General features: G+C 42.9%; 1 protein-coding gene across 1 annotated transcript in view; it reads left to right on the top strand.

Annotated features, from left to right (window-relative positions):
* LOC145347552 (LIM/homeobox protein Lhx8-like) overlaps positions 1 to 18,840 on the top strand; it is a 32,536-nt gene extending 13,696 nt beyond the window's left edge. Inside the window, exons 6-8 of the mRNA XM_080195086.1 lie at positions 8,066 to 8,161; positions 10,763 to 10,946; positions 18,665 to 18,840. Of these exons, the coding sequence (XP_080051212.1) occupies positions 8,066 to 8,161; positions 10,763 to 10,946; positions 18,665 to 18,741 (357 nt within the window). The 3' untranslated portion in view covers positions 18,742 to 18,840. The remainder of the gene's footprint in view (positions 1 to 8,065; positions 8,162 to 10,762; positions 10,947 to 18,664) is intronic.
* The last annotated feature ends 449 nt before the right edge of the window (positions 18,841 to 19,289 follow it).

Below are 19,289 nucleotides of genomic sequence, written 5' to 3' on the forward strand. Positions count from 1 at the left end.
CCAGTACATTGACAAATGCATGCCTCTGCATGTTGTTCTATACAATTAATTATCTAATGCCTCCTTAATGGTTCCAATTGAACCTGTCCCCATCGCACTTCCAGGCAGTGCATTCCAGACCTGAAACCACTTGTTGCTTTGTTTGCAAATCACTTTAAATTTGATTTATTATTGTCACATGTATTAAGATACAGTAAAGGTGTTGATTCTTGCGCACAATGCAGACAAAGCATACCATTCATAGAAGGAAACGAGAGTGCAGAATGTAGTGTTACAGTCGTAGCTAGGACGTAGATGAAGTTCAATTTAATGCAAGATAACTGCATTCAAAAGTCTGACAGCAGCAGAGAAGAAGCTGTTCTTGAGTTGATTGGGCTCAAACTTCTGTATCCTTCTTCCAGAAGAAGGTGGAAGCGTGTTCGGAGTGTATGGGGTCCTTGATTATGCTGGCTGCTTTGCCAAGGCAGTGGGAAGTGTAGACGGAGTCAATGGATGAGACATTGGTTTGAGAGATTGATTGGGCTACATTCATGACCTTTGCAGTCTTGGCAGAGCAAGGTTTCTATGGCGCATCTGTAAAAGTTGGTAAGTTATGGCTGACATGCCAAATATCCTCAGTCTCCTGAAAAAGTAGAGGGGTTGATGGGCTTTCCTAACTATAGTGTCGGCATGGGGAAACCAGGAAAGGTTGGTGATCTAGACACCTAAAAACTTGAAGCCCTTGACCCTTTCTACTTTGTACCTATTGATGTAGACAGAGGCATGTTCTCCTTTTTTATGCTTGAAGGCGATGACAATCTCCTTTTTGTTGACATTGTAGGAAAGATTATTGTTGCTGCACCAGTTCACCAGATTCTTTCATTGCTGGACTTTATTTTGTCATTGTTTGCTTGAGATCTGACCCACTACGGTGGTGCCGTCAGCAAACTTAAATCAAATTGGAGAGGATTTTGGCTGCACAGTCTTGCGTGTAGAATAGGGGGCTGAGAACACAGCCTTGTAGGGCACCAGGGTTGAGGAGAATCATGGTGTTATTGCCTGTCCTTACTGACTGGTCTGAGTTAGGATGTTCAGGATCCAGTCAGAGGGAGGTGCTAAGTTTGGAGATGTTTCGTGGGAATAATAGTGTTGAAGGCTGAGCTGTAGTCAATAAGTAGGAGTCTGGCAGGTGTCCTTGTTATCTGTGCCCTCTTGATCTTGATCCTTTTGCAAGTGGGAACAGTTTCTCCTTGTATAGGCTATCTTCATTATTTTGAACACTTCTATCAAAATCTCCTCTTGGCTTACCTTCAATGATTAGAATTTAGAATAGAATCTCATCCCTACTGTGCAGGAGGCCCTTTGGCCTATTGATTCTGCACCCACTCTCCAACAGAGCCTCTTAGCCAACCTCTTTCCCCTTCGTGTGCCATTGTGGTTAGCACTGCTGCCTCAGCACCAGGGACCCAGATTCAATTCCAGCTTGGGTCACTCTCAATATGTGAAGTTTGCACATTCTTCCCATTTCTGTATAGGTTTCCTCTTGCAGTCCAAAGATGTGCAGGTTAGGTTGATTGGCAATGCTAAACTGACCCTAGTGTTGGAAGTTTAGCAGGATAAATATATGGAGTTACAGGAATAGGGCCTGGGTGGGATTGTGGTTGGTGCAGATTTGATGGACCGATTGGCATCCTTCTGCATTGTTAGGATTCTATAACCTCAGTAATCCCCAGACATCTTTGGACATTAAGGGGCAATTTAGCATGGCCAATCTACTACTGTGCTGGCCAGTGATGGCATATGCAGTATAATGTGGACAAATGAGGCTATCCACTTTGGTAGCAATAATAGGGAGTGAGACTATAACTTGAATAGGTATAAATTTTGAGGTGGATACTCAAGAGACCTTGGGGTCCCTGTGCATCAGTTGCTGAAAAGAAGTGTGCAGGGACAACTGCCTTTAAAGAAGGCAAATAGTATGTTGGCCTTAACAAGAGGATTTGAGTATAGGGATGGAAATGTTTTGCTGCAATTAGGGCATTGGTGAGACCACACCTGGAGTATTGTGTACAGTTTTGATGTCCTTATCTGAGGAACGATGCCCTTGCTCATAAAGGGAGTGCAGTGAAGATTTACCAGGCTGATTCCTGGGATGGCAGGTCTGTTGTACGAGGAGGGCCTAAATCAGTTAGGATTATATTCACTGGAGTTTAGAGCAAGAGTGATCTCAAAATCTTATACATTTCTAGGATTAGGGTAGATTCAAAGTGCTACCAATGGTGTGGGCATCCAGAACTCGGTCAGAGTTTGTGGATAGGGGGTAAACCTTTTTCAACTGGGGTGAAGAGAAATTTCTTCACCCAGAGGGTGACGAATGTGTGGAATTCACTACCTCAGAATATAGTTGAGACCAAAATGGTGTGATTTCAAGAAGAAATTAGATTCAACTCTTGGGGCTTGAAGGCTCAAGGGATATGTGGGGAAAGCAGGGAGCAGGATATTGAATTTGATCAGCCATGATCAAAATGAATGGCAGAGCAGGCTTGATGGGCAAAATGATCTACTGCTAGTTTCTACACTGTCCTCTTCAGTTTACAAACAGTTTTGCATCACTTGGAAACTTTAAAATTGTCCCCTCCTCACCAAGATCTAGATCAATATATATCAGAAAAAGCAAGGGTTCAGAAGATGGTCAATAAGGTGCCTCAGAAGGTTAAGTAGTAAGAACCTGGGGTGTTGGAGATAGTATATTGGAAAGGAAACCAGCATGTAAGGATAAAGCTGGTGACCTGCCACCAGTGGGATTCTGCTGGGACCACAGCTTTTTACAATATATATTAGTGACTTAGCAGAAGGAAGTGAATGATCATAAATTTAACAGACTACACATGGGTGGAAATGCAAGAGGGATGCAAACAACTTACCAAGATATTGAAAGTGAGCAAAAAGTTGGAAAGTTTGCTCATTTCAGAAAGGAGACAAAAGAAGTAGAAAAAGTGCAGAAAGCTGCAATAGATTTGGCAGAATACGTGCATGAAACATGAAGCTATCACAGGTGCAGCAGATAATTAGAAAAACTTGTGGAATGTTGACCCTGTTTTTGAATGGGGAAGTCTTGTTGCAACTGTACAAGAAACTGGTGAGATCTGAATCCTGGAAACATCTGGATCCTGAAAACCATTTTGGTCCCTTTAAGCAAAAATATTTTGTTGGAGGCAGTTCAGAGAAGGTTCACTGGGATGATCGCCAGTGTGGCAAGCAAACATTAAACATATTCAGATTCTAAAGAGGAATGATCTCACAGAGTATATAGGATTCTCCAGGGGCTTGATAGCGTAAATGCTGAGACGATCTTCCTCTTGTGGGAAGAGCGTAATATGGAGATGCTGATGTTGGACTGGGGTAAACACAGTAAGAAGTCTGACAACAGGTTTAAGTCCAACCACTATTTGATAGTAAACTCACAAGCTTGCGAGGTTTCCCTCTTCGTCAGGTGAATGGAGAGTTCTGGCCTCAGAGCATATAAAGCACAGATAGTTTACAGATTACTGATTAGAATGGAAGTCTTTACACCTAACCTGCTATTCAAGTCTTAAAGTGGCCGACAATGTGAGTGGAAGGAGCATTGAGCACAGGTTAAAGAGATGTGTATTGTCTCCAGACAGTACAGTAAGTGAGGTTTTGCAAACCCAGGCAAGTCATGGGGGTTACGGAGAGTGCGACATGAACCCAAGATCCCAGTTGAGACCGTTCTCGTGTGCGGAACTTGGCTATCAGTCTCTGCTTGGTGACTCCACCCTGTCGTGACATGCTGGATCATCAACATGGATGATGACATCACACATGAGAATACCATCCACCAGGTACATGGTAAATACTCTTGCAACTCGGCCAACGTTGTCTACCTAATACGTTGCAAGGAAGGATGTCCCGAAGCATGGTACATTGGGGAAACCATGCAGACGCTACAACAATGGATGAATGAACATCGCTTGACAATCACCAGGCAAGACTGTTCCCTTCCTGTTGGCGAATGCTTCAGCGGTCACGGGCATTCGGCCTCTGACCTTCGGGTAAGCATTCTCCAAGGTGGCCTTCACGACACGCAACGCAGAATTGCTGAGCAGAGACTGATAGCCAGGTTCCGCGCACATGAGGACGGTCTCAACAGGGATCTTGGGTTCACTATCTTAACCCCCGTGACTGGCTTGGGTTTGCAAAACCTTGCTCACTACTGTCTGGAGGCAATACACATCTCTTTAACCTGTGCTCAATGCTCCTTCCACTCACATTGTTGGCCACTTTAAGACTTGAATAGCAGGTTAGGTGTAAAGACTTGCATTCTAATCAGTAATCTGTAAACTGTCTGTGCTGTTATATGTACTGTCTGAGGCTAGAATTCTCCATTCATCTGATGAAGGAAACCTCGCAAGCTTGAGAGTTTACTATCAAATAAATTGGACTTGCACCTGGTGTTGTCAGACTTCTTACTGGAAGAGTGTAGGACCAGAGGGCATAGGCAAAGAATAAAAGGGCACCAATTAAGAGTGAGATGAAAAATTTCTTAAGGGCTGCAAGTCTTTGGAATGGAACATGTCAGGGCTGAGCCCTTGTTTACAAGGCTGAGAAAGATAGATCCTTGAACAGTAAGGGAATTGAGGATTACTGGGAAAGGACAAGAATGTGGGCATGAGGAATTTTGGATTAGCCATGATCTTACTGAAAGGTGGAGGAGGCTGGAAGGGCTGAATGGTCTACCCTTCCTATTTCTTCTCCCAACCTCTAGAGAACAATGCAAATGTTTCTCCAGCCTGAAAAATGTCTATTGACCATTAATCTCCGCTTCCTCACATTCATATTTTGTATCCACATTACTACTGTCCCTTTATCCCATGAGCTATAACTGCAGCACTGCTTCATATTTTCCTTCTGAAAGTCAACGTATACCTCATCAACCCTTCCTGTTGCCACCCCCCAAAAAAAAAAGGTTGAGCATAATTTCTCTTTAGAAATCCATGCTGGCTCCTAATGATCCTACATGTTTCCATTGTTAAACTGGTTTGTAATTGCTGGGGCTATCCTTATGACCCTTTTTCAGTACAAGGGCTATTTGACACTTATCAATTTCAACATTTCTAGGAACAATTTTCTCCATCACCCTGTCCTGGGTAAGATTAACTTTCCATTGTAAAGATGGATGCAGTGTTCGTTTAATATCTCTGCCATGTCTCATGTGTAAAGTCTCTAATCAGTCAATCCTCCTCTTGCCATTTCTAAGCCTATAGAAGACTGTGGCAGCCAACATTAAAAAGGGCTCCCAGTCTCTTCTCCCCATGTCTCTGCCCCTGCACCTCACTTCTCATGTGATTTTTTTTTCCACCTCCCCTCTGAACCTTCTGTATTCCTTGGTTCTCAACTGTGTTTTCCACGCCTGACACCTGTCATATGCAAACTTAATTTATATCTCTTCTCATCTGGGGAACTTTGGATTTGTTTGCCCTACCTTTTTAAGGGAATGAACCTGGACTTATATCCAGACCATTTCTGTTTTGAAGGTAGCCCATTGTTCGACTTTTTCTTCCGGTCTACCTGGCCTACCCTGTTCTTGCCCCACTCTCCCTCAGTTGATTTACTCTGGATTGCCTATTTTCTTTCTCCTATTGTTATCCTAAACCTTATACAATGATCACTGTGTCAATGTCCCACTTCCTTTCCAAGAACCATGTCCAACAGTATATTCTGTTAAACTAAGGACATACTGCTATCAAAAACTCTGGAGACAATCTAACGATTTTGTCCTGCTCTGCCCTTTGCGCTACTACTGTTCCAGCCTAGTCCTGCATTATAACCACACTTTTATGTTTGCATCTCTGAATTTCTCTGCAGGCTTGTCGCTTGTTGGTGGTCTATAGACCATGTTGTGCATGTAGTTGCATCCTTTAACTCTAGCCAAATTGATTCTGTCCTTGAAGATATCTTCCTTTCTCCAGCATTGTAAAGTCCTTTCCTTTTGTGTTCTAAACACCTTGTATCTGGGAACACTTAACACCAAGTCCTGTTCTTGGTTTGAATGAGGTTTCTGTTATTGCCACAATATCATTTCTACAATGCAATCTGTGCCACAGTAGTTGACACTGCTGCCTCTCAGCATCAGAAACCTAGGTTCAATGCCTGGCCCCTGGTCACTGTCTGTGTGGAGTCTGCATGTTCTCCCTGTGTCTGTGTGGGTTTCCTTTGGATGTTCCAGTTTCCTCCCACAAGCAGAAACTCAATTACGCCTGTGTACCTGAACAGGCGTCATAGTGTGGTAACTAGGGGATTTTCACAGTAACTTCGTGGCACTGTTAATGTAAACTGCCTTGTGACTAAAACTTTTAATATACTCTTGTGCTTTCTCTGTCTGTATTTTGTGAATCAGTTCCATTTCTAATTTGTCCCTTGACTTCCACACCCTTGCCAAGTTAGTTTTAAGCCCTCCTTACAGCACTTGCAAAATGCCCTGCAAGGAAATTAAGGGTCGCCTTTTCTACTTGGGTTGTGCATGTTTCTGTGAAAGCCAACAGCTGTCTTTATTGGGTTTGAGGTAGGCTTGAAGATGTTTCCACTTCTGACAGGGACTAAAGCTAGGCTCTATAAATACAAAGGGAATCAAAAAAAGAATTTGGGTGAAACTATGGAGAATGTGGAGCTTGGGAACACAAAAAAAAGGTGATTATAGAAAGGTGGATTGGTGCATGAGGAAGAGGGAGAGAAAGGTTTGTGTGGAGGGTGTGGGCCAAATAGCCTTGTAATAATCTGTAAACTATTGCAGTAAACATGGAAGTGAAAGATTTTGTGCAGCCCAATTTGAGATTTGCTAACAGATAAAGGGAGTATTTGAATCCTTATTGGACCCATAGTTGATCACCAGGCATAGGATATACACAGGGCTTTGCAATTTGAGCAGAACAATGATCATGCTACCCTCTGTTTCAGCTTTGTTGGGATAGTTTGAAAATTTATCATGAGGCACAGATGAAAGGATTAAACAGTAAAGTGTAAACTAGAATATGTAAAGCGGCTTTGAGCTAAGCAAGTAAAAAGTGATAAGATATTCTGTTGCACAAGTTGAGGATGTGATTCACAAGGACAATGTGAATTCTTAAACTCTTGTGCAAACCTCACATCCTTTAGCTATCTAGATCCTAAGCTTTGGAACTCCCTCCCTAAACCTCCACAAACTCCCTTAAAATACTGACTAACTCTCAGGGCACCTGTTTGTATTATTTCCTCCTTGTTATGGACACCTCCAGTAGGACAATTTCCCCTTGAAGGTGATGAGCTACCACCTTGAATATGCCTCACTTTGCCATTTTAGAGGGCAATCGAGAGTCAACCTCATTGGTGTGGGGCTGGTGCCACACGTAGCCAGTGAGGTTGGTGGATTTCCTTCCCTAAAGAATCAGATGGGTTTTAATAATCAGAAAGTTTATGGTCACAATCATTGAGATCAGACTCGTTTTTTTTACTTAATTTGTCATGCCAGTTGAGTGCTTTTAAAAGAAAATCCCGCAGCACCTTTTTAGCGTAGGAGTATTCTCCCTAATGTCTAGAGCCAATGTTCATCCTTTTGAAGAGCTGAATATAACAAAAAAAAACCCTTGTCTGGCGGTGCACAAATTGGTTACCTTGTCTCCTGCTTTGTGACGATGACGCCCTTAGCTGTAAAATGCTTTGGAATGAATTGAGGCTGTGAATGCACACAAATTATTTCCCTTGCACATCAGGCCACACTACAGATTGAGAGAAAAGTATTTGCATTGTTATCCTAGATTGATGGACTACCAGCTGCTTAGTGAAATAATAATAAATACTGGAAATACTTGTAGAGAAAGAATTGATGTCTTGGGTCAACAACCTGTCATCATAAATGAGAATTTTATTAGAGTTGAAACTGTTTAAGCTTGTTCCAAAGATCAACTATTTCTCCCATGTGCTGCAAGACGCCTTGAGTATTTACAAACTGTTTTTGCTGCCCAGTTTTTAAATTCACTCAGCAATGCTGCACCAATTACTAAAATACTTTAACTTTTTTTTTGTTTTCCAGATCATGCAAGCACAATTTTCACAAGACAACAATCCAGATGCACAAACCCTTCAAAAACTTGCAGACAGAACTGGTTTAAGCAGGCGTGTTATACAGGTGAGGCATTTCCCATTGAAATGATCTTGAGTTAAAAGGCTTTAACTTGAGAGTTGAGTTCATGGGCTTCTCTAATCCCTTGTATCCTGGTACCTAAATTTGAATTACTTATTGTGATTCTGGTGTCTGACTGGTGCATTGGTTGGACACTTGCCTGGATCAAAGCTGTGGATTGAGTTGCATTCTGAGGACTTCAATAATAATCCAGGCTTGCAGATGGGTAGGGAACTGAGGTTGTGTCAAGGACGTGCTTCTGTGAAATGTTGGTTGAGTGAGCAAAAATTTGACCCTTGGAATCTATAATGCAGAAAATGTAAGTGTGATGAGAATAGAAAATTGGCAAATAGAGATTGCAGAACTGAGGTACCGAGGGATCTGGCTGTCTGGCACATGAATCAGGAAAAGATGGTATGCAGATACAACAAATGGTGAGGAAGATGAATGTTGTCATTTTATTGCAAGGTGAATGAAATATAAATATCAGGATGTTGTGTGCAGCCATGGTGAGACCACATCTGAATACTGTGTACACTTTGTGTACTGTGTACAGTTTTTTTATCTTAAAGACTATAAAATACATTAGCAGTTCAAAGGAGGTTTGGTCAACTAATAGAAATGTCTTCATCCCATTTGAGGCAAAGTTGGAGAGGTTGAGCTTGTATCTATTAATGTTTTGAAGAATGAGGCAGCTCCACCTAAGCTCTCAACATCTCCCCAGTATCTCTTTGCTCTTTCACCTTTGATTCCACTGCCCTTGGCCCTCCTTTGAATATAAAAATCTTCCATGTTCTCACGATTGCCCCCACTTTTGGGGCAGATAAAATTTAATAAACTTCCTATAGGACTTCCAAATCATACTCTCCTTTGAAATTTAACAACTGGAAACAACCCTTCTTTATCTCCTAGATTTGATAAATTCTGTAGACAATTCACTCACTATTTCTAACAGAAGAGATTGAGGGTCAGTGGAAGAGAGACCACGTTCTGACTAGCCACAATATTACTGAATGGGGTCAAATTACCAACTGTATATTTTGATCATCCCTCTGAAGTTTGTTCAACACTCCTTTCTTTCCCTTTTCAAAACCAAATGAAGCGCACCCAGCTCCTTTGTTTCACAGTTGGTGGCTGTGCACTCAGCTCACTGGCCTCTAAGCTCTGGGATTTCATGTTCCCTAATATCACCTTTTTAAGTGACCATAAGACATGGGGCCAGAATTAGGCCACTCAGCCCATCAGGTCTGTCCCACCATTCAATCGTGGCTCATTTCTTCTCATCCCCATTTTCCTGTCTTTTCCCTCATAACCCCTGTTCCCCTTCTTAATCAAAAAGCTATCTATGTCTTAAATACACTCAATGACCTGGCCTCCTCCAGCCTTCTGCAGCAAAGAGTTCCACAGATTCACCATTTGAACCCAACATCAAGCTATCCCACTCCCTATCATTCTGGTGTGCTCCATGTGCCTATCCAATACTGCTTGAAAGTTCCTAAAAGTGTCCAACTCCACTATAACAGCAGGGAGTGTATTCCACACCCAACCACTGTCTGAAGAATCCACCTCGGACATCTCTCCTACGTCTCCCACCATGAACCTTTATAGTTGTGCCTACTAGTAACAGCTTCATCCACCCAAGGAAATAGTGGATGTGCAGAGACTATCTATTCCCCTCATCTCATAAACCTCTTAAGTCGCCTCTCATCCTCCACTGCTCTAAAAAGAAAAGTCCCAGCCCTGTCAACCTTTCGTCATACCAGTATGTGATGGGAGAAATGTTGCAGGAGGGTGGGTTTCAGATTCCTGGGGCTTTCTGCAAGGGAGTCAATCATCACACCTGCCTGCTCCATCATTGAGATTTATGGCTGATCTGACTGGCCTCACTCCACTCTCCTGACTCTTTGCAGTCTCTCCCCACTCCAGTAATCCTTTTGGTTGATGGACAAAGGGAGTCAGTCCAAATCTACACCACCCCCCCCCCCCCCCCCCCCCCACTTTGGAATTCTTTTCCACAGACTTAACAAAAAATTCTCCCCTCAACTGAGACTCCTTTTTAAATGGTGTCCCCTTGTTCTAGTCTCAAATAGTTGAGATTGGCTGCAGGAGCACAAGTATGCCTTGTCCCAGACTCCAGCATTCCCAAGTATGTCCTAACCCAATGACACTGTGGTAAATGGGAGGAGGGGAATGATCCTGGGAATCTGACTCCAGAGCTCATGGCATAATCTCAGCATCAAGTCAATCTGTCACCTACTGTCCTCCCTCAGCTGATGAATTAACTTTCCTCCATGCTCAATAGTACTTCTGTGTTGAGGGTGGCGTAGGCATAGTACTCTGGGTGGGGGACTTCAGTGCTCATCAAGTTTTGAAGATTGTCGGTAAGAGAACCAACAAGATGGGAAAAACTTGCTTTGAATTTCTCCCTCACCAATCTACCTGTCACTAATCCATCTAAATCTACCTAACTCTGGTGGAAGTGACCATTGAGCAGTCCTTCATCATAGGCACAGTGGGGCAGATTTTGAAGGTATCATAATGTGACGTGATCAGCAGGAGTGTAAGTTTGCAATTTTTGTTTTAAAATTCACAACGTGATGTTTGCAGGTTTGGTTCCAGAACTGCAGAGCACGTCATAAGAAGCATGTGAGTCCAAACCATCTGTCCACTACCCCAGTGACAGCAGCACAACAGGAGAGAGTCTCACCACCAATGCTGGATGAAATGACTTATTCTGCCTATGTAGCACCGGATGGACAGATGTTGACAGCCTTACACACCTATATGGAATGTAAGTTCTTAGAACAAGTGTGACTAGGTTATGGTCTAGTGGGCACCTTGGCTCATTGGATTGCAGCGTCTTCTTGAGCCACTCTTGAGTAGAAACTTTTGAGTACAACAATCCAGGCCAACTCCCAGTGTGGAGTGTTGTGCTATTGGGAAATGATTTTTTTTTTAAGATGAGATTAAGGGGAGGTGTTACGTGGTATCAGAGATTCTATCTTATCCTTGAAGAGCAAGACATTCTCCGATTGTCTTGGTCAATATTTATCCCTCAAACTATATTGTGCTGTTTCAGATTTATTCTTTCAGAGGATAAGGGTGTCACTGGAAAGCCAGACTTTATTGCCTATTCCTAATTTCCCTTGATGTGAAGTTGCCAGCATTGGACTGGGGTAGGCACAATAAGTGGTCTCAACACCAGGTTAAAGTCCAACAGGTTTATTTAGTAGCACAAGCTTTCAGAGCGTTGCCCCTCGGGCAATGTTCTCAAAGCTCATGCTACCAAAAATTTTTAACCTGGTGTTAAACTTCTTACTGTGCCTAATTTCCCTTAAGTGATGGTGCGTTGCTGCCTTGAGCCATGCAGTCCATGTGGTGTGGGTGGACCTGTGGTACTGTAAGGGAGGGGGTGCGCCGGTGAAACAGCGATAGAATTCCAAGAGTGATTTGGATAGGAGCTTGCAGGTGATAGTGATCGTGATTCTGAGCATTTGTTACCCTTGTCCTTTTTTGAGGTTGTTTGGAAGGTGCTGTTAAAGGAGGCTTCAGTTGCTGCAGTGCCTCTTGTGTGGATGGTGTACACTGCCACTGGGACAGGAAGCAGCTGATGCAATGGATCTAACAAGGCAGTCCTGTTGTGGAATTTGGGTATAAGGGGGTTGAGGGATTAGGGAACTGAGGTGGGAAACTTTCCAGAGGCGATAATGTCTGACGGCCCTGGAAGCAGTGGGCTTGATGTTTGGTGGGGTTGTGGCCCAGGGTGAGGTGGGAGGGGGAGTCTGGGAGTTGGCACTCAGGTTCTGAGGTGAAGTTTAGTACATCAAGTAACAACAGTACAGCTCCTGTCAGCAGGTCTGATAAATCAGGATTGGACTTGAGTGGACAGAGTGCAGCAAGTTCAGAAGAAGACAGTTTGGAGTGGGTGAGAGGGGCAGAGATTGAAGTGGTTGATGTTGTGCTGACAGTTCCAGTGGAAAGGTTGAGCAGGAAGGAGGTCCAGGTAGAAGGGGGGTGGTGGGGGGGACTGGAGGCAGGTGAAAGGATCTTTTCTGCTGTCTGTTGTAATCGGTGCTCTAGTGTAAGTTGCTTCTGTTCAGCATTCTAGTTGTCCCAGTTGTAACATTGCCAGGTTTGCCCTTTTTTTTGAAGGGTATATCTAGTGCTGTTCCCCAGCAGGCCCCCATATAATCCTTGTTCATTCAGGGTTGGCTCCCTGACTTGGTAATGATAGTGGGGCACATGCCAGACCATGAGGTTACAGATTGCGGTTGTATACAATTCTGCTGATGGCCCACTGCACCTCCATGGACGCCCAGTTTTGAGCTGCTGAATTTGTTTGAAATCTATTATTGTTAGACTAGCTGAGTTTCTGGATTCAAATCCTGCCAGGGTAGATGGTGGGATTTGAATTCGATAAGAATCTGACGATGAAACTATTGTCAGGAAAATCCATGTGGTTTTCTAATATACCTTAGGGAATGAAACCTGCTGTCTTTACCTGGTGTGGTCTACATGTGACTCCAGACCCACAGCAACATAGTTAACTCTCAACTGCCTTCTGACAGCTAGGAATGGGCAATAAATGCTGAACAGCCAGTGACGCCCATCTCCCATAACTGAGTACCAGTCATCTTTGCAGACACTAGATCTGAATTATAAGCTAATGGAATTTAAATTCTACCAGCTACTGTGATTGGATTTGTAGCCTCTGCCCAGAACATTAGCCTGAGCCTCTGGATATCACTATCACCATCTCTCTGCTATTCATAGTCCACCAGACCTGCTGGTGGATGCCCTAAGGGGCACAGTGGTTAGTACTGCTGCTTCACAGCACTAGGGACTTGGGTTCGATTCCTGGCTTGGGCCACTGTGTGGAGTTTGCATGCTCTGTGTCTGCATGGGTTTCCTCTGGGTGCTTCACTTTCCTCCTACAGTCCAAAGATGTGCTGGTTAGTTGCATTGGCCATGCTAAATTCTCCCTCAGTGACCCTGAACAGGCAGTGGAGTGTGGTGACTTGGGGGTTTTCACAGTAACTTCATTGCAGTGTGAATATAAGTCTACTTGTGACAAACATTAAGTTTTGAGCTGCTAGATCTGTTCCGATCTATCCTGTTTAGCACAGTGGGTGATATTGTCCATTGTGTTGTGCCATCTTCCAAGTGAAGATGCCCCTCCTGACAATATTGTCATGGATAGATCTATCTGCAACAGGTAAATTGAGGGGAAGAGCAGGAAGGTTCTTCCATTAGCTGTTGCTGCCCAACCTGGTGAAATGTCCTTTAGAATTCTGCAATAATGCTATGGAACCACTCCGGAAATTTAAATCACCCTACCCAGAATGCAATGTGTCCTTGTCACTCTTAACTTCCACAAGTGTCCAGTTTGGACAGCCAATTCATTATCTGAGGGGGAAGGGTGGTAATCAACAAGGTGTTCCTGTTCCCTTGGCCCAAGTTTGGCCTGATGCCATGTGACTGCACTACTGAAGACTCCCCCCTCACTCTGCTGCCACCTCTTGCTGGCTTTGCCGTGCCTGGGATAGTGGTGCTGTCTGATCGTACCAAACTGTGAGGTGTTGCTTGATGAGTCTTTGGGGTCATTCTGTCAGTTTCAGCACAAACTCCAGCTATCAGTCAGGGGCATTTACAGGGTCTCGGGGTCAATGTTAGTTGGTCCATCTGGTTTTATTCCTTTGCCTCTGCAACTCTGTGACATGTTAGGACTTTTCAAAGAACACTTACTAATCAACTATGATCCAGAGTCACTTGTAGACGAGGCAGAGGTGGCAAATTTTTAAATATCCTTCTGATGATTACCATAGCACCTCCAGTACCAGGGAGCCAGGCTCCGTTCCTGTCTTGGCTCATTGTCTACAGAGTCTGCACGTTCTCGTTTCACCACCAGGTGAAACACCCTGACAAGCCCCTTAAGAATCCTAAATGTTTCAATAAGGTCACCTCATTCTTCTAAATGACATTATTCTGTTTGTTTCCTTGTGAGATTCACTGCATACTGGAGATCATCGTGAACATTCTCTGAACAGTCTCCAATGAAATAAATAACCAGACCTTGTGCATTTGTAGTAAGACTTCCCTAAAGCCAATGCTCTGTTAGCCTTCCTGATTTACCTCCTGCACCTTTTTGTTACATGAACAAGTACCCCCAGGTCCCTCAGTTGGGACCCAACTGATTAACAGGTCAGCAACCTGAAAAGAACCCCTTATTCTACATGCTGTTTCCTGCCCATTAGCCAGTTCTCCATCTATGCCAATGTATTGCCCTCCTACACCATGGGTTCTTATGACTTAGCCTTTTGTGAGGTACCTTGTCGAACACCTCCTGGAAGTCCAAATGCAACATGTTTACTGGTCCCTCCCTCTGCATCCAGCAACATTAGAGCACTTTCCTCCTTGCCCTGTGACATCCCCTGACCGATTATCACTTGATATGTATCAGACATTGCTGTCTGCAAATTGGTTTGTGTTTCCTTTACTACAACTATGATTAAATATTTTGTTGCCTTGGCTTGTCTTTTGAGCTTTTTAAGTCTCAACAAACTGTTCATGAAGTTAGAATCTTTTTTACGTTGGGTTCCTCAGCTATTTCAGTTCTGCACGTTGCAGGGTATGGTAGTGTTTCTGTCACTGCAGTTTCTAAATCAATTTTAATTAAACTAAATCTGAAAATAAAAAGCTTGTGATCATGAAAGTGAGACCCAGACTGGTTCATCAATATCCTTTTATGGTTCTTGGTCTCAGCCTCAGTGACTCCAATTCTATGCCAACATGACCACCATGTAAGGTGCCCAGTGCATCACTAAATTGAATATCTGGAAGTTCAAGAAGGGATATCTCCAATTTCTCGTAATTAGGGATGGATATTAAATGTGGGCCTGGTAGCTATATTTGCTTGGAACTATGGTTAGGAATTCCAAGATTTTGAATTAACACAAATTTAACTTCATATCTGTAATGTTGGAAGATTTTGGTGCATTTCTTTCCCTTCAATATTTTCTAATATACCATGGTGATTCATTATGGTGGTACTCAAACATTCTTAAACAACAAAATCATCTTTTATGGGCAGCACAATGGCTAGCACTACTGCCTCACAGCACCAGGGACCTGGGTTCGATTTCAGGCTTGGGTCACTGTGTGGAGTTTGCACATTCTCCCCGTGTCTGTATGGGTTTCCTCCAGATGCCCTGGTTTCCTACCATAGTCTGAAAGACGTATTGGTTAGGTGCTTTGACCTGAACAGCTGCAGTGTGTGGCGACTAGGGGAATTTCACAGTAACTTCATTGCGATGTTAATGTAAGCCTTACTTGGGACGAATAAACTTTTTTAAACATGATGCCAGGTCTGGCAGCACCTGTGGAGAGAGAAACAGATGCTGCCAGACCACCCTGCTTTTTTCCAGCATTTTGTAATTTCAAATTTCCAGCATCTGCAGTATTTTGTATATTTTTAAAGACTTAATTGCTTGCAAAACTTCACCAATGGGACAGGCAATTTGTTCCTTTCTGATTTAAAGAATGATCAAGAGGTGGAGAAGAAACAGAGTGGTAAACTTGATCAAATATTTTGTTTTGACCTTTTGTCTTGAGTTGGAATCAGTGATTTTTTTCCTCATGACTGTTCGTGAGTTCCTGCACTTTGGGGCCAGGGGAATAGACCACACAGTCCCTTCTGCTTGTTTTGCCATTCAGGTGACTAGTAGAACCGGGCCAAGTGGACTAATTCTGCTCATGTCTATAATGGCCTTAGGACAGGCTTGAAGCGCTGAGTACCAACTGCTTTTGAGACCATGTGAGACATAACAATTGGAATGTGATGCAAGTATTTTGCACTCAGCCTTGATCATCTTGGGTTTGAGGAACTTTGCCAACTTTTGCTGAGAAAATGGCTTGCTCTGATTTTATTAAAGGGGGTAAATTGGACTGGTAATCCAGTGATTGAGGTTTGTGTTTGGGAAACATGAGTTTCCACCACAGCAACCGGTAATAAATAACCAGAACGTAAGTTAGTTTCGGTAATAGTAACCATGAAACTCTTGTAGGTTGTAGTGGAAAAAGTCCATCTTGTTCACCAATTGTCCCTTTTTAGGGAAGGAAATCTGCAATCTCTACCTGGTTATAAATGTGAGGTTATCTGCTTTGGTAGCAGTAATAGGAAGATAACCTTGATCAATTGGGCCAGTGGGCTGACAAATGGCAGATGGAGTTTAATTTAGTAAAATGCAAGGTGATACATTTTGGTAGATTGAACCAGGGCAGGATTTACTCAGTTAATGGTAGGGCATTGGAGAGAGTTACAGAACAAAAAGATCTAAGAGAACAGGTTCATGACTCCTTGAAAGTGGAGTCACAGGTGGACAGAGTGGTGAAGAAGGCATTTGGCATGCTGGTTTCATCGAATCAGAACATCGACAAAACGTCCCAATTCCTGTTTTCAAAGTTGTACAACACATTGGTGAGGCTACACTTGGAACACTGTGTACAGTTCTGGTCACTATTATAGAAAGAATATTAACGAGAATGCAGAAAAGATTTACTAGGATGCTACTGGAACTTGATGGATTGAGTTATAAGGAGAGGCTGAATAGACTGGGACTTTTTTCTCTGGAGCGCAGGAGGCTGAGGGGTGACCTTATAGAGGTCTATGAAATAATGGGGGGCATAGAAAAGGTAGATAGTCAATATCTTTTCCCAAAGGTAGGGGAGCTTAAAACTAGAGGACATAGGTTTAAGGTGGGAGGGGGAAGATACAAATGTCCAGAGGGTGGTGAGTGTCTGGAACAAACTGTCAGTGGTAATAGTAGAAGCAGGTACAACTTCTTAAAAGCATTTGATAGTTACATGGGTACCATGGATGTAGAGAGCTATGGGCCAAGTGTGGGCAATTGGGATTAGTTTAGGAGTTTTTAAAAATAAGGTATCATGGACAAGTTTGGCTGAAGGGCCTGTTTCCATGCTGTAAACCTCTATGACATTATTATTTGAACGGGTGTAAATTGAGAGAGGTGGATATTCAGCGAGACCTTGAGTCCCTGTGTATCAGTCGCTGAAAGTAAGCACTCAGGTACAGCAGGAAGCAAAGAAGGCAAATGGTATGTTGACTTTCACAATGAGACAATTTGAGTATAAGGATGTTTTACTGCAATTGTATAGTGTTGGTGAGGCCACACCTGGAGTATTGTGTGCAGTTTTGGTCTCCTTTTATCTGAGGATGCCTTTGCAATAGAGGGAGTGTAGGGAAAGTTTCAGACTGACTCCTGGGATGTCGGGTCTGTCATAGGAGGAGACTAAGTTGGCTAGGATTATATTCATTGGAGCTGAGAGAAGGGATCTCGTGAAACTTATAAAATTCTAACAAGTTTAGAAGGGGTAGATTCAGAAAGAATGTTCCCAATGGTGGGGGAGTCCAGAACTAGGAGTCATAGTTTGTGGATAAGGGGTAATTCACTGCCACAGAAAATCTGAGGTCAAAATGTTTCCTGACTTTGAGGGGGGGAAAAGAATTAAAGCTTTGGAGCCCTGGGGATCAAGGGATGTGGAAGGAAGGTGTGGGGTCAGGATATTGAATTCCCTCATGTATGGTGGAGCAGGCTTGAAGGACTGAGTGGCCTACTCCTGCTTCTAGTTTGTTTCTAAAGTCTAGTCTACATGTGATTCCAAACATTCAGCAATGTGGTTGACTTTTAAATGCCTTCTGAAATGTCTGAGTAATATTCAGCTCAAGGGCAAGTAGAGATGGGTCCAGCCAGTGAAATGTCCATAACATGAGCAGTTTTAAAAAGGTTTGAGATTTATATTGGCTTGTTTAAGCCAGATGTGTTTTTCAAATATAGTTAATTGTGTTGGGAATATCAATCAATTTATGCACAATGAGTTCCCACAACAGCATGTTGTAAAGATCTGTGTTTTCAGCCAAGTTGGTTTTGAGGCAATTTGTGCCAAATGGGAGGAAGCTTCCCTGCTCTTGAGTAGTTTTCTGGGACCTTTTAACATCTCCCTAAGGGGGTACAAGTTGGCTAAAAGCAACACCTCTCCTTGCAGTACTCCAGATGGATGTAAAATAAAAAATATGGAGCCTGAAGCCTGGTCCATTATAGTTGGCCCTGGATTTGTGCACCAGTTTCTGGAGTGGAATTTGAACTTAACTTTCTGACCCTGAGGAGTTCTGCCCATCAAACCACAGCTCATGCAGTTGAAACTAGCAGCAACTCCCCAGGCACATTGGAGAGACTGACCAAGGACCTGCCTTGGTCCAGATCCTGGAACTGCCTCCTGAATGATGCTTTGGGAGTACCTTCACTGCATAGACTACTACTGTTCCAGAAAGTTGGTCCACAACCAATGACACCACATCTCATGAAAGTAAAACATTTGAGCAGATCTGGGCAGTATTGGCACTTCCTGAAATTACTCATCTGAATTTATGTTCTAATTTTTGTTGAAAGCTTAAAATATTCATGTAAAAACTTAATCTCATCCTGTTAACAGCTCATTCACCAACATCACTGGGACTTCGACCTCTTCCACCTCATGCAATGACACAACTCCCCATTGGCCACGCTTGATTTCCCTTCAAATCAGCTGTTGATTTTTGCTGAATATTCAGGTTGGCAGATGAATGCAAAGTGGATCCATCTTCTGCATTTCAATCCACTTTTGAAGAGTGTTACAGATGAGGAATTTTTCCCCAATCCCTCATTTTTCTTATTTATTGGCGTCTAGTGGAGCACTTTTGATCAATTTAAAATCCTATTTTGGTTACTAATGTGCCAATGTTTACAAGCTTGACTGTTGTGTAAATGTTAACACTAGTTTATATTGGTAAATTATTGTTCGAGTATATCGAGTGTTTGAAACCCTACCTGTTTTATACAGTTCACTTGATTCAAGGAAAGGAATTTGTAAGAAGCCCTGTTATCTGTTAGTAGTTTCTGTTGCACCGATGTTGAATTCTGGACTAAAGAAAATAAATGTTTGCTACTGATACTCAAGACTCCATCTTTATTATAACAGCCTTGGTTACAAGCAGAATCAGTATAATTACTGAGGATAAGGTGTGATTCTATTGATCACAAAACTTTTATTAAAACGTTATTTAACAATGCTGTTAACT

This window comes from Carcharhinus amblyrhynchos, chromosome 9, assembly GCF_965287045.1.
Source record: "Carcharhinus amblyrhynchos chromosome 9, sCarAmb.v2.hapA, whole genome shotgun sequence".
NCBI classification, from domain to species: domain Eukaryota; kingdom Metazoa; phylum Chordata; class Chondrichthyes; order Carcharhiniformes; family Carcharhinidae; genus Carcharhinus; species Carcharhinus amblyrhynchos.